Below are 25074 nucleotides of genomic sequence, written 5' to 3' on the forward strand. Positions count from 1 at the left end.
AACTGCAAATCTCTGAAGAAAGGGATTGAGAAAGACACGAGAGAATGGAAGAATGTCTGCTGTTCACAGATTGGTAGACTTGATGTTATGAAAATGAGGGAACACACAATTCAACTGCCCTGTCAATCAATATGGGGGAATCCTCAAAAAAAAAAAAAAAGAGAAGGGGAAGAAGGGAAGGGGGAAGAGGGGAAGAAGGAGAAGAGGAGGGAGAAGAAGGAGAAGAAGGGAAAGAGAAGGGGAAAAGGGAAAGGGAAGGGAAGGGGAAGAGGGGGGAAAGGGAAGGGAAGAGGAGGAGGAGGAGGAAGAGGAGGAGGAGGAGGAGGAAGAGGAGGGGGAGGAAGAGGAGGAGGAGGAGGAGGAGGAGGAAGAGGATTATTCTATCATAGGATCCAGCAATCCATTCCTTGACATATGTCCAAAGAGTCAACATCTCTTCACAATAGCCAGGAAATGAGAACAATGTACATTTCCTTCAACAGTCAATGGAGATGTAGTATGAACACATACTGGGATACTATTCAGCCGTAAATAAAAGTGAAATCACAAACTTTTCGGGCAAATGGATAGAGCTAGAAAAGATTATATTGTGAAGCAACTCAGACCCAAGAAGACAAACCACATATTCTCTCTCATATTCAAATCCCTAGATGTGAATCTAAAACATGGAGTAACCACAGAAAACAGGAGAAGCACACAGGAACCATAGGAGTGGGGGAGGGTCTGAGGGAGGAATAGCAGGATACAAAATGGAAAACCCGGAAGAGCTGTAACTATCAAGGAGGAAGGGGGGTCAATACAGAAGGAAGCAGAATGAGGAATGACACTGAGGTTGCTTGATAAAGCCTCAAGAAATCACTTTATTTTATATTTGCCTAAAATAATACATAATACACAGACATACACACATTAAAGAATATAATATGTATCTATTCAAGAGAGCTACTCTACTTAGGCTAACTATGCTCTCCCTAAGAATCATAGATTAACCAAAAACAAACAAACAAACAAACAAACAAAAAACCCCTTCAATATGGATGTGAGAAACCTTTTGAATTATTGGTCAGGGTTGTTCAAGTGATTTCCCAAAGATTATTGATGTAGTTCATAGTTGCATCTTAGGGGTTGACAAAGGGCCCCTATACACAAGACTCAGATATTTGAGCTGGATCTGACCTGAAAGCCTCCTTCATTTGGTCTAACTTCCACAGTACCAGAAAGTATTGTGCAAACTGCCAAGAGAGGGAAGCAATTAACCATCCCCACTCAGATGTGAGACCTATGAACTGTGACAATGACCAGTATGACAAGGTGTGTGTTCATGAAGATGCAAGACGTGGCACTCACATGTCCATGGCAACCAACAGCTGTCTCATTGGACTTAAGGTCCACACAACAGGAGCAAAATCATGCCTGATATTCGCAACCTAGCCAGCTTCCTGGTGGTCATTGGTTTAGAAAAGAATCTACTACTGATAGCTTATTAGAGCTGCGTAATTCCTTACTACATTCTAAATCTTGTCCTCACACCCACAGAAAAGTGTAGATACTGCCCCTCATCAGAGAAGCCTCTCTTTACAGTAAACAGAAAATGTCCACATGGGGACTCAATGGAGAGATCAGTAGCTCATGAGGAGTCCAACCCTGGTGGATACACCCACATCAAAGCCCCTGCATTTATGGCTCAGTTAACACTGAGGGAGCGAGGGTGGGATGTTAAGATGCAGGATACCAGAGGTCTGTTGTGAAACTGTCTGCCCTAGAAATGGCTGCGGAAAACAAGACAGGGAGACCTGCAATACCAGTGGACATACTGGGGTGGAAGGGGGAAATCTCAAGGAGTCCCTAGTCTTCGACAAAGAATCACAGGTAACTATTGACTTTTAGAGAAGAGAATTATTTTCTCCCAGGGATCAGCCAAGCTCACTTACTAGCTGTCCAATGCAGAGTGGTCAGCCCTGAAACCATATATGTACAAACAACAAAAACTACTCAGCATGTTCTATTTATGCATTTAGCACACATATACATACATACATGCACACACACACACACACACAGACACACACACGTAAAATAACTGACGACCTTGCCTGCAACATCCAGGTAACTAGAAATCCGCTCACTTGTCCTTTGAGAGAGAGAGAGATGGAATATTTTAGTAGCTGTCTATCACCTGGCTCTGTTTTTTTCTCTCATTAGATGGGCCATGTGCTGAATTCCTAAATTTTCTGATAGGACTGTAATTTATTATCTCTGAGAACTTTATGTTCCCATTGTACCAAGGCAAGGAGGAAGTGTCTGATATTCATTTTAAATGCTTTCCCTTTCTCTTAACGAAGGTCACTCACATACAAGCATTCAGACTGAAGCAGCGGGGGGAATTTAGATTTTGTAATTCCCATGACGGCTGGGGGGAGTCGAGGACGTCAGTAAATGCTGGGTCACTCTCTCAAGATGGTTTGTTGTCTTCTGGAAGAAGCTGGAAGGACCTGGCTGGTCTAGAAGGAAAAGTCAGAGCACAGACCCATTCTGTAAAGCTGGCACCTTGGGAAGAAACTGAGCACAAGATGCTGGGAGGGTTAAGTGGTTCTCAAAACAAACTGTGATGATTGCTGATGCTCCAACGTCCTTCCTTTAGGATCTTACGCTAAGGACCAGAGTGTTACAAGAGACAGGAGAGAGGGAAGAACCTGAGAGAGGGGCTTGGGTTTGATCCCTTCCTTTATCCTTCGCTTTAAGGAATACTAGGCATAATTAGTAACGGCTTGCAGGACTAATGTAGGGTTTTGTGTACACCAATGAAATCTGCCCCCAGCGGGGCCCAGCTGACTCTGAACACAGAGGTTCCCAGAGGCTGTACGGAGTGGCCGCTCCAGTGTGCACTTGATAGTTTAATTCCATGTGCAGAACGCCCATCTCCCACCTCAGGTGGTATTCCTGGTGGAGTAACAGCATGATAAATCACTGTAGAGTCAACCTGAGGGTTGAGGTAAGGGTTGGCAGCTGAGAAACCCACGTGACATTTACAACACCCATTGCCTGTATGACCAATAGAGACAAAGTGGGGATGACAGGATTGGTACAGAGTACTGGAGTCTGGCGTGAGGACAGCTATTTGTCCTTCCTTTGTTCACCTTGACTGCTCAAGGAATGGCAGGGTCTTAAGTAGATTTTCCTTCCCTTGAGTTTCCCGCTTTACCTAAACCGGGGAAACCTTGCTTTTGTCCCTCTCTATGGTGGGACAACTTTACTGCTCCTTCTGTTTATATATGCAGGAGCATCATTGTCAGTGAATGGCTGGTTGGTGAGGGGCTCCCAACTGTGCTCTGTAGGCAGCTAGTTTACTATAGTTCATAAGACACCATTCAGGGGTGGGAGTAATTAAAGGACCCCTTTCTCTCCTGATTTCTAGTTTTGAAGTTCATGTTTAACACCACTGGAAAAAAATATCAGACAAAAGGGTGAGTTAGTTAATGTTGCATAACTAAGTCTCCAGGGTGATGGGCCAAAGTGAGTGAGTGAGTGAGTGTTTGTGTGTGTGTGTATGTGTGCCTGCTTGCACACGTATGCACACATGTATGTATTTACATGAATGAATGAACAAGTGAATGAGACTTCCATCAAATTTTGCTAGAAATCATGCCTTCTTTGAGGCCATGCATTTGGTATATTTGGGAGCCCATTTTTGGCCACTGGGCTTGTTGTGGTAAGACGCTCTCACGGTCCCTTCCTGGCCAATCCAGTTGGCTTTCAGCATCTGAAGTTTAGAATGACTGGTGTACAAAATGGCCACGTGTGGCTGAAAAGAATTCTAAATGCTTTCATAAATACTTCTGCATCTTGCTTTGGTGTGGGAGCGTTTGAAATTACGGCATCTCCTTGAGGTCATTTCCGGGTTTCTATAGTTGTCTGTGCACCTCACTGGTAGGGTGGCTCCTTGTGGACACTGGCACTTGGTGGGTTGAAGTTACTGGGGAGTAAAACAGGCATTTGAACAGGGAAGAGAGCAGAGGGGCAAAAGATGACGGTTTGCTAAGGTAGAACAGCAACAGCCCCACAGAGGCATCTCAAGGATATTCACTTCTTCTCGAGGAAGAAAAGGCATTCACTAGGGATTTCAGCTTGTTTTTGTTATCAGGCTGATCTTCAGAGTTAGCCAAATGATATTTTACTGGTGCAATTTCAGATTCAGAAGTTTTCTCAGAAGCCTCTGTATGTTATCAAAAACCACCCACGTGGTTTATACAATCTTGTTCTCTTTCTCCCCCTCCCCCCACCCCATACCTTCCAAATGAGCAACTTGATTCAAACCTAATGCCCTGATGCGGGGCACTGATGGCCTGAAAAGTTCCTTCTGTAGCACTCAAGTTTGAGAAAGATTGGCATGAGAAATAAGGCTGTGATCAGAATGTATGCAAAAAGCTGGGTTTGTGCAGGCATGGAACAGGGTTTTGGTTTAGCGGAGCCCTCGGAGCTGGTGGTAGACATTGTGTGCTGCCTAGGCTCTTCCGAGGTTCCCACCTCATGTCTCACTGCCTCTGAGTTACACATGAGAATCTACTTCTGCCAGATGGAAAGCCAGAACGGACTCAGTTTAACAAAGCTAAGCTCACAGGACACAGCATGAGATTGGAAAGATCCCCTCGCTTGGTTCTGTTCGTGACCCACAGACATATTTCTCTATTGACACTCGTCCAATGAGAACTAAAAACTCACTGCTTCGTGATGTCAACTCCCAGGCTCCCAGGGCATTGCCTGTTTTCCACCCTGATTCTCCTGCTTACGTCAAGTAATGTGTTTAGACAACACAAAATAGGAATGCATGCCCAACATAACAGGTAAAGTGAATTTCCTCAGCAAATAGTCAAAATAGGACACAGCAGTCCCTGTGACTGGAGTTAGATCCAGTTGAGAGCTGCCATGTGGGTGCTGGGAACCAGGGTTCTAGGCAAGAGCAACAGAATCGCTAAGCCACTGAGCTGCTCTCCAGCTCTGTCTTAGTGTTTTAATCGCTGCAATAAGACACCATGACCAAGAAGCAAGTTGGGGAGGAAAGGGTTTACTCAGCTTATACTTCCACAGCACTGTTCATCACCAAAGGAAGTCAGGAAAGAAACTCAACCAGGGCAGGAATCTGGAGGCAGGAGCTGATGCAGAGGCCATGGAGGGATGCTGGTGACTGGCTTGCTGCCCCTGGCTTGCTCAGCTTCCTTTCTTATAGAGCCCAGGACTACCAGCCCAGGGATGGCACCACCCATAATGGGTCATTCTCCCCCACTGATCACTAATTGAGAAAATGCCCTCCAGCTGGATCTTTTGGACATGTTTCCTCACCTGTGGCTCCTTCCTCTCTGATGGCTTTAGTTTGTATTGAGTTGACAGAAAGCCGGCCAGTATGAGCTCAATATTTTGCATTTTTCTCCCTTTAATCTTACGACCCTTTGGCTAAAGCCTGGAACAATTCCTTGAAAAGATCTTTTGGCTCACAGATTGTCTTTAAGTATTTATGTGATGTTTCATAATTGTCTATTGAGAAATATTCATCCATCAGTCATTTTTTTCCTATACATATTTTCCAGTAGAGATTCAGTTAGTTTTATTGATGAGTGCAATTCATGTGGGCAAATAATAAATGATGCAATTATTGTATTTTTTTTTTAAAGAGTTTGGTAGCATCCAGAGGAAAGCCAGGTAGGTTGCTCAACACTCTGCCTGTGGTGTCCCACTGCCACACTCTTTGTTGTCCCTGTTCTTAGCACTTTCTGACACAAAACGTGGCTTTCCCTTTATTTTGTTTCCAATATGTTCTTTTCCCCCAGAACATGTCATGCACATATCGGGTTTTGATCCATTCTGCTTTCTATTGTGTTTCCGATGCCCCACTTATCCTAGGTGTGCACATCTGTGTGTGTGTGTGTGTGTGTGTGTGTGTGTGTGTGTGTGTGTGCCAGTAGAAGCCAGAAGAAGGGATCAGATCCCTGGGAGCAGGAGTTACCAGCAGTTGAGAACCACCTGATGTGGTTGTTAGTGCAAACCCATAGATGTCCCTTTATTCCTAGTTTGCCGTTTTAAAAATGTTGCAGAGGAAGCTATTTGATACACATAGGTGGCCTATGTGTACGGATAACCACCTACCTTTTCATCTTTAATTAGAAACCATATATTTTAAACATAGGATTGACTGACTGGATTACTAACTGTGGAGTTATGTAGGAGGAACGTTGGTGGCCACTTCTATGAAAACACTGGGGGCCACACAGCCAAAAAGGCATCTCCTCCAGGAGGACCTAACTGAAGCCTGCCTGCCAAGGATTGCTGACACTGATGATGCCAGCCAATCAGGAACTGCTGTCTAGAAGAGATGGTTTTTTTAGACCAATGGGGTGCGGGTGGAGGGTATTAAAGGAGGTTGCCATAGGGTTCAGATGAGCTTGCTGTGGTGTTTCTTACCTGATGCTGGAGTCTTTGTCATTGACTCTGCTCTACCTCACCTCCAACCCCCAAGGGCAGGTAGGGTTGGCAGCAGCAAGTCATCCAGGGCACAGACAGCAGGGGCAGGGGATTGGTCGCATGCAATATCGCCTGCAGAGGTCAGAGGACCACATGTGATAATCCAGCCTTTCCTCCTACCATGTGGCTTCCAAGGATGGAGCTCAGGAAGTCAGGTTGACAACAGTTGCTTACCTTTGCCTACTGAGCCATCTCTGGTTCAGAAACCATACTTTAACACTGGCATGATGATATTAAGCTAGTGTATTCTTGGGATAAAGTTGCGTTAGCCCTGGTCTTTTTCGCCTTATGTTACTTTAATTGGCATGTTGATATTTCAGGGAATTTCATTCCTCTGTTCCTTGGTAAGATGGATACATGAGTTTTGTTGCCTCTAAAATGAGTTCCTGGGTCGGTGGGGTCAGGTAGGATGGAGAGTCAGTCCAACTTTATCAAAAGATTTGCAGAGTAAGGAAAGCTTAGGGTTAAAACCCATTTCTACATTGTTTTACACACACACACACACACACACACACACACACACACACACACACACACACAAAGTCTCTGCAAATCACCTGCATGTGTGTTGAAGAAGCTGATATTTAGTTTTAAAGTTAATTTAATTGTTTTAAACAGTTTCCCTTTTATGGCATCTTTAATAGTTGGTATTTCTGAAATCTTCCATTTTATCAAGGTTCTGAGATTACTTGGCATAAAGTTATTAATCATTTTATTACGTGTTAAACCCTGACTCAATCTCTGATTATACTGCTTTCATTTGTAACCTTACTCGTTTGCATTTTCTTTCTTCTCGCTGAATAATCTGCACATTTAACACTTAACTTTTATATTTGTTTTTTTAATTAGCATACAAAGTAATGGGCTTCATTAAGACATTTCATACATACTCTGGTTGATTCATATCCTCCTTGCCTCCCTCCCCCTCCCTTCCTTCCTTCCCCCCCTCCCTCCTCCCCTCCCTCCCCTCTCTTACCTCCCGTCTCTCCCATTTCCCCTCCCCCTCCCCCCTCTACTTGACCCCTCCCCCCGTAAGCAGCTCCCTTTCCCCCCTCATGCCCTGTTCATTCCACTACCACCTTCCTACTTCCTTAAAGGGTTTCCCCTCTATGGTCCCCTTTTAGGCTCAAGGCTTATACCTACACACTTAAGTACTCAAAACTGGCATGTGTATATGAAAGAAAACATGTAGTTCTCATTTTTATGAGTCCAGCCTATTTAGCACAGTGACCTCCAGTTCTAGCCATTTTTTTTTCCTGAAGAGTTCATTTTTCTTTATGGCTGTGTTATGTTTTATGTATGCTTGGGGCAGGGACTGGCACTATTTGGAGGTGTGGGCTTGTTGGAGTAGGTGTGTCACTGTGGGTGTGGGCTTTAAGACCCTAGTCCTAGCTCCCTGGAAGTCAGTATACTGCTAGCAGCCTTCAGATGAAGATGTAGAACTTTCAGCTCCTCCTGCACCATGCCTGCCTGGATGCTGCCATGTTCCCGTCTTGATGATAATGGACTGAACCTCTGAACCTATAAGCCAGCCCCAATTAAATGCTGTCTTATAAGAGCTGCCTTGGTCATGGTGTCTGTTCACAGCAGTAAAACCCTAACTAAGACAGGCTGAATACAATTTCACCGTGTAATGTGCCACATTTTCATTAGCCATCCATTCAGCAGTGTCCCCCTAGGCTGACTTCATGTCTCGCTATTGTGACGAGAACAGCAATAAACACTGGGTGAGCAGGTGTCCTGGTAGAAGAATCCTGATACCTATGGGTGTGTGCCCAGGAATGCCATAGCTGGGTAACATGGTACTTCTAAATTTAGCTTTTTGAGAAACCATACAGATGCCCATAGTGCTTACACTGGCTCACACTCCCACCTGCAGCAGAAACGAGTGTCTCTTTTCTTCTTTATTATAATCATTCTGATTGGAATGGGATGGATTCTCTGCATAGTCTTAATTCACATTTCCCTGGTGCCCTAAGTTTTTCAAGTATTTTAAAAGTATTTATTAGCCACTTGTGTTCATTAGCTTGTTTATTGATCGGCAGGATTGGGAAGTTATGTTTAAATCTTACAGTTCTTTATATATCGTAGATATTAGCCTCTTTTCTGGAGTATGGCTAGGAATATTTTCATACTATAGCCTTCTGCTCACTTTATTGACAGCATTCTTTGCTGTGCAGAAGTTTTTTTAGAATTTAGTGGAATGCGACTGGTCAATTCTCAGGGTTTCTCTCCATGTTATTGGGATCCTATTCAGGGGTTGCTATATCTGTATTTTGGGATGTTTTCCCTCCATTGCTTTCAGTTCTTTGGGTTTTTAATTAATTTTTTGCATATATTTTGGGTTGATGTTCATGCAGGATGAGAGATAGGAATCTCTCTTCTTCCCTTCACCCTATTTCACCAGCACCATTTATCTGACACACTACCTTTTTTTCCAGTATATATTTCTGACACCTTTTGTCAAAGAGTATCCAGTGGTCATCGCTCTCTGGGTATATAGTTGGCGCCTCCATTCTGTCCCACTAGCCTACACCATTTTCATACCATATCATGCTGACTCTGTCACTATGGCTCTAGAGCACAATTCAAAGTGGTATTCTACGACATCACCAGCAGTCTCTTTCTGCTTAGGGTCCCATTTGTGTTTCCGTATAAATTTTAGGAGTTCATTTTTACCTTACTCTGTGAAGAGTACCATTGTGATATCAATGGAGGTTGCATCGAGTCTGTGGACCTCTTTGGTGATATAATTCTTCCAATCCAAGAGCATAAAGACTATTTCCAACACCCAGTGTCTTCTTACATGTCTTTCCTCAGTGGCTTAACATTTGCATTGCAGAAGTAGCTTGGCTCTAGGCTTAGGCTTAAGTATGGGGAAGGTTACTGAGAAAGGTGTTTCTACTGTTTTATCCCCTCAGCAAGGGAAAGAATGTAAGCATGTAAAGAAGCTACTGATTTGTGTGTGTGTGTGTGTGAATTGGTTTTATATCTTGCAACTAACTTTACTAAGAAAGATTGTTAATGGTTTTTATCAGACCTGAGAGTTTCCTGGTGGTGTTCGCCTTCGAAGCATAGCACTGAGCATTCTGCAGACAGGGAAGGCTTGGCTTCTTTGTGTCCTGTTACATTTGTATATTTTAAAAGAATCAAAGATGGGCCAATCTTCATCTCTTCTAGTATGTGTTTCTTCGCTCTCTATTTCATTAGTTATTCCTATGTTATAAATATAATTTTCATTTACATTTCAATTATTGGCTCCTAACTTTGAGATCAGAGAATGGCGTCTATATGATCCTTTTACTTGAACTCGGCTTTCTGGGATGCTGTGGGCATGTCTGCAGATGGAGGCGCTCATTCTATACTTGCCTGATACTGAGCTGTTAAAAACAGCAGGTTCTTTTATGACCTTACTTCCCCACCCGCCCTATTTGATCTGTCATTGAGAAATCTTTTTAAATTATTGTAGCTCATTCATATTTTGCTTGTTAGGGCTTGAAATGCATTATTAGATACACATAAACAATTTCAATCTTGTGTCTTGTATTTTTCTGTTTTGTTCTCCAGTATCTCCCTAGTGTGTAAAGCTGTAATTACTACACAGCGGAGTCTTGAAAATAATTGAAGTATATTTTTTTTTTGTATGTAGAGTGACTATACCTCAGTAATTTCATCTTCACAGAGCATGCCCCACAAATAACAACTCTGAAACAATCTGTTTCTGTCAGCTTCTCTGGAGGAACGGAACCAGGAGGACGAATGTACTGCATCAAAGTCTCAAAAATGAGCTTTAAAGTGGTGATGGCTAAGGCACCTCTGAGCTGCTGCGAGCCTGGTAGCCAGTCCTTGAGGCTGAGCCTTGACACTTAGAGCTGTCCCAGAGTAGCTATTGTTCACTGGGAACAGATATTGTTTACTGGGAGTACCTGTGCTCACTGGGAGTAGTTGTTGCTCACTGGGACTAGCTGTGGTTTAATGGGAGTAGCTGTTGCTCACTGGGACTAGCTGTGGTTTAATGGGAGTAGCTGTTGCTCACTGGGAGTAGTTGTTGTTCACTGGGAGTAGCTATTGCTCACTGGGAGTAGATGTTGCTCACTGGGAGTAGCTGTTGTTCACTGGGAGTAGCTGTTGCTCACTGGGAGTAGATGTTGCTCACTGGGAGTAGATGTTGCTCACTTTGAGGGGGGTGTCTCATTCAGTCTGCAAGGTGGGATACCTCTGGAGTCTAAATCTGGCCCCTGGAGCCAGGAAGGCTCTGAGAGAACTGCTGGTCCCTATTCTATGGCAAAAGCTTAGAAACATTGGTTCTGCTCTCTGTGGAGGAGCCAATGGCAGTAGCAACATCATCAGGGCAAATCATCTTTACAGCCAGAGGGAAGGGCTACCAAGCAAAAGGCAAGATGACCATCCTTCTGACATACCCTTGTCTATCTCTGCTGCTACCTGTAGGTGCTGCCACAGGCAGGGAAGACCCTCTCATGTCAATCAAGACAAGGGGACAGACAGGTCTTCAGGACAGGCTCCTTTCTCAGGTGACTCTAAGTTGTGGCAGTTGACATTAAAACCAAACCTATCACAATATTTTGGTTATATTTGTGTAACATGTTTTGTCCTTCCAACTTTTGTCTATTCTTATGTCTCAGATACATTATTTACTAGATTATACTTAAAAAAAAATCAAATTGGATAGTCTAGGTTTTAACTGGAGATTTAAACCACTATGTATTGGCTGAGATTATTGGTCCCTTTACAGCATAGTCTGAATTTCTTTTGGACAATTTTCTTGTTTTCTCATTTTTTGTTTCCCCTCTATTATAACCAATCCTTTGGTATTGTGTATTTGTTGCTCTTCTTATAGTGAATGCATCAAACATTTATATATGTGTATTTGTATGTATGCATATATACGTATATATGTATACATTCTATCTATCTATATCTATATAGATATTCTAGCTATGAATTTAATAAGCATGCTTTAGTACCCACACACAAAATCAGGATTATATACTTTTCAAAAAAAGATGTATTTATTGATTGTGTATACAGTGTTCTGCCTGCATGTATGCCCAAGGATCAAAAGGCACCAGATCTCATTATAGATGGCTGTGAGCCACCATGCGGTTGCTGGGAACCGAACTCACAACTTCTGGAAGAGCAATCAGTGCTCTTAACCACTGAGCCATCTCTCCAGTTCCAGGTCATATACTATTTTTACATCTGGATATTCTGATCTTGCTGTGTGGTTTCATATACTTCAGTCTTAATGCCAGATTAATTTTGAAGCTCTACACGTGAGAATTATGTTTTGCTGTTTCCACACTCATCCCTGATTTAAATCTACCCACATTAGATGGTATCTTTTCCCTCGACCCTTTTTACATCTCAGACCTTCTTCTCAGATACTTGCCCTTCCTGAAGGACACGTTCTAAAAGGACTACAGTGAAGGTCTGTCATTGACTCTTACATTCTATCCAAAGCAGATTTACTTTGTACTTGTTCTTGGAGGTTAGCAACGCCAGGCTGGCTGTGCTCCCTTGGTATTTCACAGGAGCATCTTCCTACCCACTACAGCTCTTCACAATGCATTTATCAGTCTAAGCAAGCAGTTTTACAGGCTAGCCCCAGACCAGCAGCATCAGGATCACTTTTTAGCTCAGTAGATTTTTAAATTTTTATTCCACAATTCCTGACCCCACTACAGCTGGGCAGACAGGCCTGTCTACCACCCCCAGAATCTGTTTGATGGCCACTGGTCAGTCTTTAGAAGCCTGCTGCAGAGAAATAATGTAAGCTATCTTGTATTCTGACTGCTTTAAAAACATTAGCTCTCATATCTGTAGACTAGGATGAATCTAGCAATTGGTTGAGTTTTATTTACTTTGAATGGAATTTTATTTCTTTGATACTCTAAATTTAACAATAGATTGTTTCCATTAATTTTGGAAACATGCAACTATTGACCATTTTGGACATTTTCTTCCACCTCCACATACACTATTATTCTGAACACCCTTTAGATTTATGTTGGGCCTGCCCACTATCAGTTGAATATTTTAAGTTAATTCCTCATATTTTCCATATCTGTGCTGCCATCACTTCCATGAAGCTATTTGTGATAAATAGGAAGATTTGCATTTGCTTCCGATAGCAACATATTAATTTACATTTTTCTTCTTGAGTTCCCAGACCACAGGTAATATGAATTCAGCCTTCAGCGCATATATTTCTGTTTCTGGTGCATGAGTGGGAGTGTGTGAGTGTGTGTGTACATGCATGCACACATGTTTGTATGTCTTTGTACATTACAGTGCTATGGTCCATGTAGAGATCAGAGAATAACCTTAGATATAGACCCTTGCCTTCTACCTTGTTGGAGGCAGGGCCTCTCTGTTGCTTTTCTTCTGTGTATACAGTGTGTGAGCTTCTGGGTGTTGTCCTGTCTTTGTCTCCATCTCCCAGGAGTTCTAGAATTATGAATGCTTGCACTATGTGAATGGCTTTTATCTGCATTCCAAGGGGTTGAAGTCAGGTCACTGTGCATGGGCAGCAAGTGCTTCTATCTTCAAAGCCATCAGCACAGCCCTGCTTCACTTCTGTTTTATTTATCAGTGAGCTCATTCTCAGAGGCCTTTGCCTTCCCTGGTGTTTGCTACCTACCTTCCATCCTGCTGTGCTCTTTCTTTTGCTCTTTCCCACACTCACAGAAGATTAGGACATAGCTAGAGACCAGAAAACAATTAGCAGGTACTCTGGACAGAAACAAGCCCAGCCAGGTCTAACATGAACAGAACCTTGCAGAATTTTGTTTCTTCATACTAACTGAACAATAAAATATCCCTACAATGTGATGGTTGAGATATCATAAATGTATTTTAACTTCATCCGAGATATTCTGAAGTTCTGTAAACAGGGTTTACTTAGCATCTCATCATTCAAATACCCACAGTTGAGATCACTTGAGTTATCCAATACCCTGGGGAGGAATCTTTCAATGCCACCCAGACTCTTGCTGAACATCCGGTATCTATTAGTTATATTGACTTTAGTGCCAAGCAGGTGGATAAAAGTAAAGATGTTTGAGAGAAAAGATTAAAATGGAAGTGGTCACAGCCAGTGGGAAGTAAGACAGGGGTTTGTGTTATCAAGGGGTTGTGTTATCCTTTAGTTATCAAGAGTGAGCTGCAGGCTTTTGACCAAAAATAGCCTAACCCATTGTCATATTAACAAGGGTGATTGGCAAGCCCCATGGAAGGATGGGAATGTTTGTGACAGGGACCTCGGAACATCTTTACTGTAGCCCATGAATAACTGGTGCAGATGGCTGCTGGCTACAGTAAAGCTGTCAGGTAGCTTCCATTCATGCTAACCTAGGAAAGTGGCATCCTTTATTGGTTAACTTTAGCCTGCTGCCTAAATCTGGTCTAGTGTGTTCATCCAAAGCGTTAAGTTCCTCTCCTCATGAGCTATTTGTTAAAAAAAGAAAAAAAGAAAATGACTTGGGAATTATTCCACACAAAATGTCAAGTGGCAGAATAAATAACCATTCCCCTCATTAATCCCCAGGGGCAGCGTCTGTCTGAGGGCTTTGCTTTTTTCATAATGAAAATATGTCAGCCCTGAATATATGTTTGCGCGATTGAGGCTGAACAGTGAAGTGAAATGAAATGAATTCCCCCACTCAGCCGCAAGTGAAACGCCGCCATTTGTGTGAAATGAGGCCGTATGCTGTGAAATGGTGACCTGGGCTTTGCAGAGCCTCCGGCAGGTTAAGATCAAGTGGGGGGAGTGGAGGGCAGCCTGGAATGAAAGTATAGCATATTTCTTCAACAATATTCATCTTAATTCAGCTCCATTTGTAAGAGAAATCTCTGCCCCATTGTATATGCTCAGTCTTGAAGATACTTTTTTGGTCCTGGAAGCTGCAAAAATCAGGGAAGCCCAGAGGCAATATCTTGATGAGCAAAGGCATATTGCCTAGGAAGCAAAGACCACCCAATGACAGAGAGGTCAGAACTATAGGACTTCAGAGACCTTCCTGCCAGCCAGGTCATTTCAGAATGAGGGAGAGCCAGGCAAGCAGAAAGCCCTGTCTGAAGAGTCACAGAGGGAAGAGCAGCTCTTAGCTAAGAGGCATGCTCTCTCACTCACCTGACCACACAACAGAGTGCCCGCTGCATAGCTCTGTGCTCTGCCCTCCTCAGCACGGAAGTAAGAACCCTTGGATGTCAAGGTTGGTGTGTTCATTGTATAATCCTCCCCTCCCCACCCTTCCCACTCCACCTCAGAACCATTGTGAGAAAGGAGCAGAAAGATTGTAAGGGACAGACGTAGGAACGCATTGGGGTGAAACAGTATCTTCTGCACATCACGGGAACTGTACACATGAGCTTCGGGCTGCTGTGGCCTGCACAGGGTGAAGACTGCTACCATCTTAATATGGAGAATGGAGGGGTCCCCACCTCAAGGGGCAATGGACAGTTGGTGGCTTCTGGGGAATGGAGAGTCAGTTTTTTAAGGGTGTGGTCTTTGGAAGGTCCATCATGTATATGATAAAAATGCATCGAATAGAATTTTTAAAGAATTAATAATATATTATATAATTTATAATTATATATATGTTCAAGGGTGGCTGGTTGGCTAGATGGCTTGGAGGCCAAGAGCACTGACTGCTCTTGTAGAGAAATGGTTCCTAGAACCCACATGGTAGCTCATGACTATCACTTATTCCAGTTCCAGGGGATCTGATGCCCTCTTCTGGCCTCTATGGGAACTGCACAAATGTGGTGTATACATACATACATGCAGGCAAACCTTCATAGATATAACTTTAAATCTTTTAAAATAAAAGCTCCACCTGTAAAGGTATTGATCAAATGTCATCCTGCCTATGAGGCTACCCCATCATCTACAACCTACCCTCCTCTGCCCTTCCTATCCTTCACCATCATGACTCTCCTTCCTCAATGTTCCCCCTCCTCCCTTCCTCCCATCCTCATCTTCATTCTGGTCCCCTCTCCCTCCTCTTCAATGCCCTTGTAAGCAGACTCAGTCAGTCAGCCTTTTCAGTCCTATTATCATTGCTTGATGGTATGTACTTGACAGACTAATTGGTCTTCTACCATTGGCAGAGGCCTCAAAAGTGAGAAGGAATAGGGCCCGTTGTGTGTATGCAAGTGTGTGTGTGTGTGCACATGTGTGTAAAATTGTCTTTGCTACTCGTCAGAATTTCACCATGACAAACTGAAACATTATATAGGAAACTGCCATTTCCCATAATTCCATCCTCTAGAAATTTTGCTTCCTTTTATCTGAGCTTGATGGCTCTCACTACCTCAGGTAAAGGAGTCATATAGCATGTCCTTTTGGATTGACTTATCTCATTGAGAATCTTGTTTTCAATGCTATTCCATATTTTAGCACATGACATCAATTCCCTTTCTTCTAAGGTTGTATCCATAAGGTGACATTTTGCTGCTCATTTAATTTGTTAATGGTCAATCGCCTTGCCATCAACATATAGCCTTGCAGGTGACACTACCATGAAGGTTAGCATGTATATTCAAGTCCCTGCTTTCAGACCTTTTGTGTAGATATAGAGGAGCAGATTTCTGTGTTGTGTAATGGCTGAGTTTCGTGAAAAAGCATCAGTGATGCCTTGGGCACTGAGTACATCGCTTTTTTTTCCAGCCACTAGGACTCAGAGCAGCCGTCTTCCCATAGGGCAACAGTTATTACATTGTTCCCATAGACTCCACAGGCAACAGTTGTTACATTGTTCCCATAGACTCCACAGGCAACATTTGTTACATTGTTCCCATACACTCCATGGGCAACAGTTGTTACATTGTTCCCATACACTCCATGGGCAACAGTTGTTACATTGTTCCCATACACTCCATGGGCAACAGTTGTTACATTATTCCCATACACTCCATAGGCAACAGTTGTTACATTGTTCCCATAGACTCCACAGGCAACATTTGTTACATTGTTCCCATACACTCCATGGGCAACAGTTGTTACATTATTCCCATATACTCCATAGGCAACATTTGTTACATTGTTCCCATAGACTCCACAGGCAACATTTGTTACATTGTTCCCATAGACTCCACAGGCAACAGTTGTTACATTGTTCCCATAGACTCCACAGGCAACATTTGTTACATTGTTCCCATACACTCCGTGGCAACGGTTGTTACTTTATTAGCTGTTCTGAGGAAAAAGAAAACATTATAATGGTGGGAAGTGAGGCATCACTGTAGTCTGAATTTTTCTTTCCCTTTATGTGTTTTGAAACATTTGTAAGAATCTGGCAGATATTCCAGTAAAATATTTTGCCTAATTTTAAACATCAGACTACCATTGTATCGAGTTGTGAAAGTTCTTGCATAGTCTGGATATCAATTCCTTGCCAGATAAAAGATTCTCAAATATTTTTTTCCATTTCCTGAATTGCATTTTCATTTTGTTAATTATGTTCTAGGGTACATGAACGTTTTACATTTTAAACTTTATTTTTCCTTTTCTGTTGCTTGTGGAAGGTCATGACAGGTTTTCCTTTGAAGAGTGTCATAATTTTAGCCTTTGCGTTCAGATCTCTGGACTATTTTGAGTGGCTGTTTTACAAACCCTCGTGAGGGAGGCTTCATCAAGGCTACATTGTGTGGCCCTTCTTCCTTTTGCACTTCAGGTCACTGCAGACTCCTTCCCTCACTGAATTCTCTTGGCTCCCTTACTGAAAACCATTTGACTGTGTATGTGAGTTGATTTCCGGGGTCCCTTCCATCAGTGTGGAACAGCCCCACCCTGGGCCATCACCACAGTTCTAGTATAAGTTCTGGGTTGACAAAGTGGCAACTCCTCCACCTTTGTCCATTCCTAAGTGGGTTTGGATATCCAGGGTCTCATGAGATTCCTTACAGATTTTTAAATGTTTTTCTAGCTCTGCAAAAATATTTGTGGAACATTGATAGGGAATCCATAGAATCTATAATTAGGGCTTTTAATAGGTTAAGACTTTATTAATGCTAAGCCTTCTATGGCCACAAAGTCTGCCCAGGTGTATATCCTTTGATTTATTTCAGTAATGTTGTGGGAATTTTAACGCACAACACACAGGTCCTTTGTCTGGTCAGAAGTTCCATCCTGTGCATTCTGGTTGGGAATAATTATACATTGGGTTGCTTATGTAACTCGCTTTTGCTGGTTCCTTGTAAGTGTATAGAATTAGCATTGATGCTTGTGTGTGGTCATTGCTACACCTTTCAGCTTTATCACAAGATTTACTGGCTGGAAGGTTCTCTCCTTGAGATGCTATTAGGATTTTTGCCATAATTTTTCCATTGCAAATAGACCCTTTTAGTTCTTGTTTCATCCAGACTGAATGAGTGTGGTCCAGGTGGCATTGTTTCTTCTTCATAGGAATAATCTATTATCATTGAGTACAATGCAGCTATGGGATTTTTTTCTTTTTTAGTTTTATTAATTATTGAATTAATTAATTAATTTACCTTACACCCCAATTGCAGCTTCCCCTCTTCCCCTCTCTCCCTCCCCCTCCTCATTCTACAGCCCTCCCTTTCTTCTCAGAAATGGGGATCTCAGTCTGTCTTCATGTGTCAAGTTGCAGTGGGACTCGGTGTATCTTCTCCTGCTGTGGCTAGACAGGGCAGCCCAGTTAAGGCAAAGGGGCCAAAGGCAGGCAGCAGAGTCAGAGGCGGCTGTGGAGTTTTATTTGTCTCTTGCTGTATTGGAGGGGTTTTTTCTTCCTTCTATTCTTTTTGAGTATGTCTATCCTTGGAGGACTGTTGAATTCTGTCAAATAACTTTCTGTACCAGTTGAGACAAGCATATGCCCCGCCCCCTTCATTCTGGAGATGTAGCAAACACCATATTGATTTTGTGGTGTTTGTTGAACCACTTTCCATTCCAGGAATAAACCAGACTCCAGCATGGTCTTAACATGCCCTGTAGTTTCTGTGTAGTGGCTTTGGTTTGGGGGTGGTGTCAATCTAATTGAATAGAGTTAGGCAGCATCCATTCTTCCTCAAGAAGTAGACACTGTGTTGATTTAACATTAACATTTTACAGAACTGTGTAAATAATTTATTTTTATTTTCTGTGAGTGTATTGCCTGCCTATGTGTAGGTATACCATACGTGTGGCTGGTGCTTGTGGAGGTCAGAAGAGGGCATCAGATCCTCTGGAGGTACAGATGGCTCTGAGTCTCCATCAGGGAGCTGGGAACTGAGCCCAGGTCCCCTGATGGTCTCTGAGCCACTGTTCCACTCCTTCAGTGCTTCTTCAGTGTTTGACACAGTTTACAGGTGATGGCTGTGGCTCTGAGCTTTTATTTCTCGTAGGAGATCATGATTCTCAACTGTCTATCGGCACTGGCTATAGATCTTTGCAGATTCTCTCCCTTTTCATGACTTCCTCTGGCTCGGTAGGTTGTACGTTTCTAGGACGTTGCCTCTTTCTCATAGGCTTCCTGAACTGTTGGCAAATAGTTTCTGACAACTCATCTGTGCTGACTTGGAAGACGACACGGAAAGCAATGCAGGGAATGGAGGCCTGGCTTGTGAAGTGTCGGGGGGGGGGGGAGTCTGAGGACTCCATCAAGGGTGTGCGCTATTTTGAATTAGGGTTCTGTGGTTCTGGTTAACTGGGGCTGAAGAATCAGCTGTGATTAACAAGATACCGGAACTGCTGTAGTGAAACCTTTGCTTTGGCTGGGATACTTGACGCTGCCTGGCACTGGTTAAGAAGAGATTTGCACCACTGGGGTAAAATCTCCTGGCGAGTGTTTCCTAAGAGTCAGCACACAGAAACTGTCTTTCAGAGGCGGCCAAGGTTTGACCTCACACTGGCAGCAGAACTTGGTGGTGTAAGGGTCACCCAGGTGTTGCTGGTTTTGCAGGCATGAAGGGGTCCTGGAGAGCAGCTGAGGCACTATGAGAGGCCAGGGAAGGCCACTGCTGAAGGTGCAGCCTCAGTGGCAGTTGAAGGCTGAGAAATGAAGGGGTCATGAGGAAACCTTGGAGCTTGGCACCATGAAGAGAGCCTATGAGAGGCTATTGGTAAAAGGGCAGCCCAGTTGCAGAACACCCCAGCATTCTGGAGATGCCAGTACCATGGGATGACCACCAAGAACAGCAGCAGTGGAGTGGAGCCAGCTGGAGTCTAGAAGACAAGCTGTGTGTGCTACAGAGGGCAGAGCATTAGAAGTGACCCTAGCCCCTTGGAGGAGCCCAGAAAATCGTGAGTTGATTCCAGATATTGGGTATAGTGTTCCTTACACAGTTGGAGTTTATTTTTTGCTTTGGTGTGATTGTGACTGGGCCCTGATTCTTCTCTCTTGAAGTAAGAAAGTACTTAAATTAATTTTGATTTTTATGGAAGCCTGTTGCTGAAAGACTTTGAACTTTTAAAAGTGATTTTTGGCTTTTAGAGAGTAGATATTTTAAAGAGACCAAAATGGTCACGTGTCTGAATTTGTAAAGATTGTGGTATTTTTAAAGTATTTATGGTTTTAATGTGAGCTCTTGGGGATGAATAAGAAAGGGAAGGTTATGGCTTAATAGTAATGTGATTGTATGTCAGGTAGGCACGGGGTCAGTTGTGCAGGCTAATCTATGTCAACTTGATACACAAACTTGAGTTAATCTGAAAGAAGGGAACCTCCGTTGAGAAAATGCCTCCATAAGATCCATCTGTGTGGCATTTTATTAATCAGTGATTGATGGGAGAGGGCCCACCCTATTATGGTGGGGACATCCCTGGGTTGGTGGTAGCCCTGGGTTCTATAAAAAAAAGTAGGCTGAGCAAGTCAGGGGAAGCAAGCCAGTAAGTAACTCCCCTCCATGGCCTCTGCATCAGCTCTGGACTCCAGGTTCAAGACCTGTTTGAACTCCTGTCATGACTTCCTTCCATGATGAACAGCAATATGGAAGCAAATTAACCCTTTTCTCCCCCACTTGCTTTTGGGGTCATGGTGCTTCCTTGCAACAACAGAAATCCCAAGACAATGCCATTATTTTGTTCCACAAAAGTCATCATCTTTATATTTTAATAACTTGAATTACTTATTTTTGTCAATGTCGGTATTTGTATATTTTGTTAGTTGTTTTCTAAAATCTAATTTTTGGTGTGATTTTTCTCTACTTGACTTTTTGATGCTTACCCCTTCTGCTGGCTTCAGGTTTGTTACCTTTCTTGTTCCTTAAAGTGAAATGTTCCGTTACCGACTTGAGATTTTTGAGGTGAGGATTCAGCGTTATGGATTTCTCTCTTAGCATGAGTTGTGCTTCACTCTTTTTATATGTTTTTTTTTTCTGTCTGTCTGTCTTAATTAAAATCAAGATGCTCCTTGGCTTCCTTTGCAGTTTCTTTTTTGATACACTGAATTGCTTAATTCTCTTATCTTTGGAAATTTTCAATTACTAACTCACTTATCCTTTTTTTTCCCCCCTGATTTTTAGTGTCCATTGTATTACTGTATTTAGAAAGGTATTTCATAAAACTTTATTTTAAAAAAAAATGCATGCAGTTGAAATTCTTGAGACATCAAGGCTTACTTGAGACCTAACACATGATCTCTCTTGGAGAATGTTCCATATATACTGAGGGGGGAAAATCAATATATTCTGTTGCTGCTGTGTAGGGTTCCATAAATGTCTGCGGGTCTAATTGGTTTACGTTGTTGCTCAAGTCCTCCGCTTCCTTATTGATTTCCTGTCTGTTGTTCTCTCCATCATTGAGAGTCGAGTAGTAAAGTCTCCAATTAGTACTGTGGAGCTGACTATTCCTCACTTCAAGCATGCCAACATGGGCCTCCTATATCTTTGCAGGTGTGAGCATTTCGTACACACACTTGTATTGGCTGTGCCTTCTTTATAATTAGCACATTTTACCATACATGTCTCATTCCATTTTTGTTTGTTTGTTTTGACTTAAAACCTGCTTGTTCCATGTCACAACAATAAGCTCTGTTCTCTTTGGGTTGCTCTTTTTACAGAATCTTTTTTTTCCAGTTTTTTTACTTTATACTTCACGTTCTTTGACCCTACCTGTCGCCCATAGGCAGTACGTAGTTGGGAGGGTGGAAAGCTCCGCCCTCCTACAGAAAGAAGATGTAGATGGTTTGATTCACTCTGCCACACTGCTTGTGACTAAGTGTTATATTTAAATTAGTAACTAAGTGTAAAAATGGTTGGCTGTGGGATTGTTTTCAGTATTTCTCGCACAGGCTTTCTCTGCCTCACTTTTTCCCTGTGATCATTTTCTTCTCTGTTTCCTTGATTTCTCATAGCAAAATAGTTGGGTTATCACTCCATCTCCGTTATGCACATTCATAGAGTCTTAGCTGCTATGAAACTCATATGCTCTGTCCAAACATTATCAGACTCTATTTTGAAACAATAACTTCAACGGTATGCAGAGCGCTACTGTAAAGGGCCTCCTGTAATTGAAGAAATAGATGCTCTTGATGAGGACGGAAGAAAGGAAATATGAGCATTGTTCATCTGCGCAGCAAATCTTTTGTGCATGAAATCACGCGGAAATGAAATCAAGCTAGTTTTGCTGTCATCTCAAATTGAAAAAATGTACGGGCCTCGTATGCGATAGTTCTGTAGGAGGCACCGAATGACTGGGTGGAAGATGTGAGCGGAAGCAGGCTCAGTATGATCCCATTGTGTTTCTAGGAGGTTCAGAACCTATCTAGTCTTCTGTGTAGCGTCCCCTGGAGTGAGTGATGCCAAGACTTTTAGGGAAGGAATCATTACATGGATTCAGAGACAAGCCTGGAGCCAAAAGGTATAAAAAATTCAAGAGAGGCTGTGCTTGCTAAAAGAATAGGTTGACCGTTTCCCAGCAGAGCTGACAAGTTAATTAAGGAGAAAGAACATGGACTAAAGCAAATCCTATACTGTGTTGGAACTTGATACTTTCTGAAGACATCCAGCAGAAACTACATCCTGAACAGTACAGAGGAGCTGGGGCCAGAAAGATGGCTCGGTGGTTAAGCATGTTGACTTCTCTTGCAGAGGTTTGAGTCCCGGCACCCACAGGGTGGCTCACAACCATTTGTAACTCTGGCCCGAGAGCATCTGATGCCCTCTTCTGGCCTCCATGGGCGCAAGACATGCACATGGTACACAGGTAGACATACAAGTGGAACATTCATGCACATAAAATAAATGTCTTTTTTTTTCTAAGTACAAAGGAGGTACCTTCGCATAAAACATGAAGGGCAGATGAACTCTGCTGCCATGCGACAATACCACATAATGTACTAAAAATGCAATTGCAGTCATTAGAGTAAAGAATCCCAAGACCCCGAAAACAAAATATCACCTGCCCTTGTTCTAACACAAGATCAGAAAGCACAGGCTTCCTCCATCTTGTTTGTGCAAAGGATCTACAAGTGTTTTACCACCAAAACTGAGACAATACTTCAAAGAGGAACGTTTTATGATTTAAAGTCCAGTTACTAATGAAGTGCCTGTCCAGCCATCCTGGACCAGTTTTCTATGAAAAGGAAAGTGTTAAGGTTGGATTTTTACTGCCAAGAGCAACTTGGAGCCACTTGGCCAAGGAAGTGCTTGGGTGGTGAATGACAGTGCTCTTAACCAGTGTTCCATCACATTTGACTTGCCGCTGATGCAGACCCTAATCTGGATGTAATGCAGGGCTGGACATCACTCACTACCGCTGATGCAGTCCTATCCATCAAAGCTGAAACTGTAAATACCTTGGGGGGAATGTAAGGCGTTAAGTTGAGGATGGATTTATGGTTTTCCTAGAGATTGATGGAGAAATGAGAAAAATCTTTCACATGGTCAGAAGAGGTCGAGGAAGGATTTGAAGATGTGCCTAATGAAGATGCGGATGGACACACCAAAGACCTCTGAGAGTTAATTCTTACTGACGATGGATGGGAAGAACCCACGAACTCCTCCACAGAGAGAGAAGAAATTGATGCACACTCAGCCGTGTGGGCACGGTCCCATTTTCCAAAGTTGTTCCTGTTGTATACAGAGAGAAGGACAAAATGAATGAGTGTGATCCTCTCTAGACTACAAAACCAAGCTCACCCAGACAGAGACTGGAGGCTTCCAACCCTCAAAGCTTCTGATGAGCCCATGTAAGAAAACAGCTTCCAGTGTAACATTTCTAAAAGGCTTAGGATAGACATCTGTGAATCAGGACCTTGGACTATTCATATTGTGCATTCTGGATATCTAGTCACCAACACACTCTCAGCTCAATCCTGGATCAACCAAAACCAAATAATCATTTCCCGTCTCATATCCTTTCAGGTCATGACCTTTCGTGGAGTAAAAACATAACCACTCACTCCCCGGCATCTGGTTACATTGTGACAAATCACCTCCTCGCTGCTGGGTAAAAGTGTAACAAGTTGGGATGTTTAAAGAGAAGGGGAATGACATCCTCATAAACTCCATCATATGTTCTATTCTGCCACCAGATGTGGCTAAATATTCTCTTATGAGTAACATAAACACCATCTTAAGTGTCTCAGCTGTGGGAAGACACAGTACATATAGGGTCCAGTATGTGGATAAGGCATCCAGAGGCAGACTTGAGATGGATTCTCTGCATATAGAGGGGCACTGTGGTTTATAATTTGATAAGAAAACTTGGAATTAATTAGGGGCAATGACCTGATCAGCTTTGGCATTTTGGAATCAATTACTGTGGTGACCATGTTTCAAATAGGCTGTAAGAGCTAGACAACAGTAAAGGCACATTGGCAGTTTGGAAGTGCCTGAAGTGGGGTGTGATAGAGCCGGTCTTTAACGCCAGCACTTGGGGTGCTGAGGCAGAAAGACTGCAAATTCAAGGCCAGAGACTCCAACCCAAGGACCGACAGCAGGGTTTATATCCCCAGTGATGGGGTACTTGTCTAGCTTGGGTAAAGGCCTGGTTTTGATGCCCAGTACTGAATGAGTGGATGAATAAAGTCATCAAACACGGGCTCCTGGGATAGTTAGAGCATGTGGCTGGGACAGGACAGTGATGGTGGGAGGGAGAAGGAGCTAAGATGAGGGGGGATGCCTTAGACGGCAGAGCAGTCCTTATACGGAGGACATTTGAAGAAGCTGCTGGACTATATTCATTTCCCTGTTCCCGGCATCTTTTCCCTCATCCCTTCTCTTCCATGTGCAAGGCCAGGCTCACGCTCACTGGATAGCCTGGGTAACCTCTTGCCTCGGCCTCCTGAGTACTGAGATTATCGTGAGCCACCACACTTTATTTTACTTACTTCTTAAATTACACAACTCAATGGGATGCTTAAAGATGAAGTCTGTGCCCACATCTGCCACCTGCCCCACCCCCTGCCCCACCCCTGCCCCACCCCCATGGTTTTCCCTCCCAGGGCACTGCTTCTGCTGTTCTGAAATGTATCGCTTTGTGTCTTGGTTTTGTCCATGTGCACTCTGAGCAACTGATAGTATCAAGTTTTAGATGCGTAATTTACATACTTGATTCTAGCTCCCTAAAATGTTCCAATATAACCAATATTTTAG

At 43.0% G+C, this 25074-nt stretch overlaps 1 protein-coding gene and 1 long non-coding RNA gene across 3 annotated transcripts in view; one reads left to right on the forward strand and one right to left on the reverse strand.

Moving 5' to 3' along the window:
- The window catches only part of Gm33294, a 146225-nt gene that overhangs the window by 105519 nt on the left and 15632 nt on the right, over window positions 1–25074 (forward strand). The window lies entirely within an intron of this gene.
- The window catches only part of Spock1 (sparc/osteonectin, cwcv and kazal-like domains proteoglycan 1), a 487138-nt gene continuing 483612 nt past the window's right edge, over window positions 21549–25074 (reverse strand). For both annotated transcript variants that reach the window (NM_001166465.1, NM_001166464.1), the window contains one exon: window positions 21549–23547. In NM_001166465.1, the coding sequence (NP_001159937.1) occupies window positions 23444–23547 (104 nt within the window). In that variant the 3' untranslated portion in view covers window positions 21549–23443. The remainder of the gene's footprint in view (window positions 23548–25074) is intronic.

Source organism: Mus musculus, chromosome 13 (assembly GCF_000001635.26).
Source record: "Mus musculus strain C57BL/6J chromosome 13, GRCm38.p6 C57BL/6J".
NCBI lineage: Eukaryota > Metazoa > Chordata > Mammalia > Rodentia > Muridae > Mus > Mus musculus.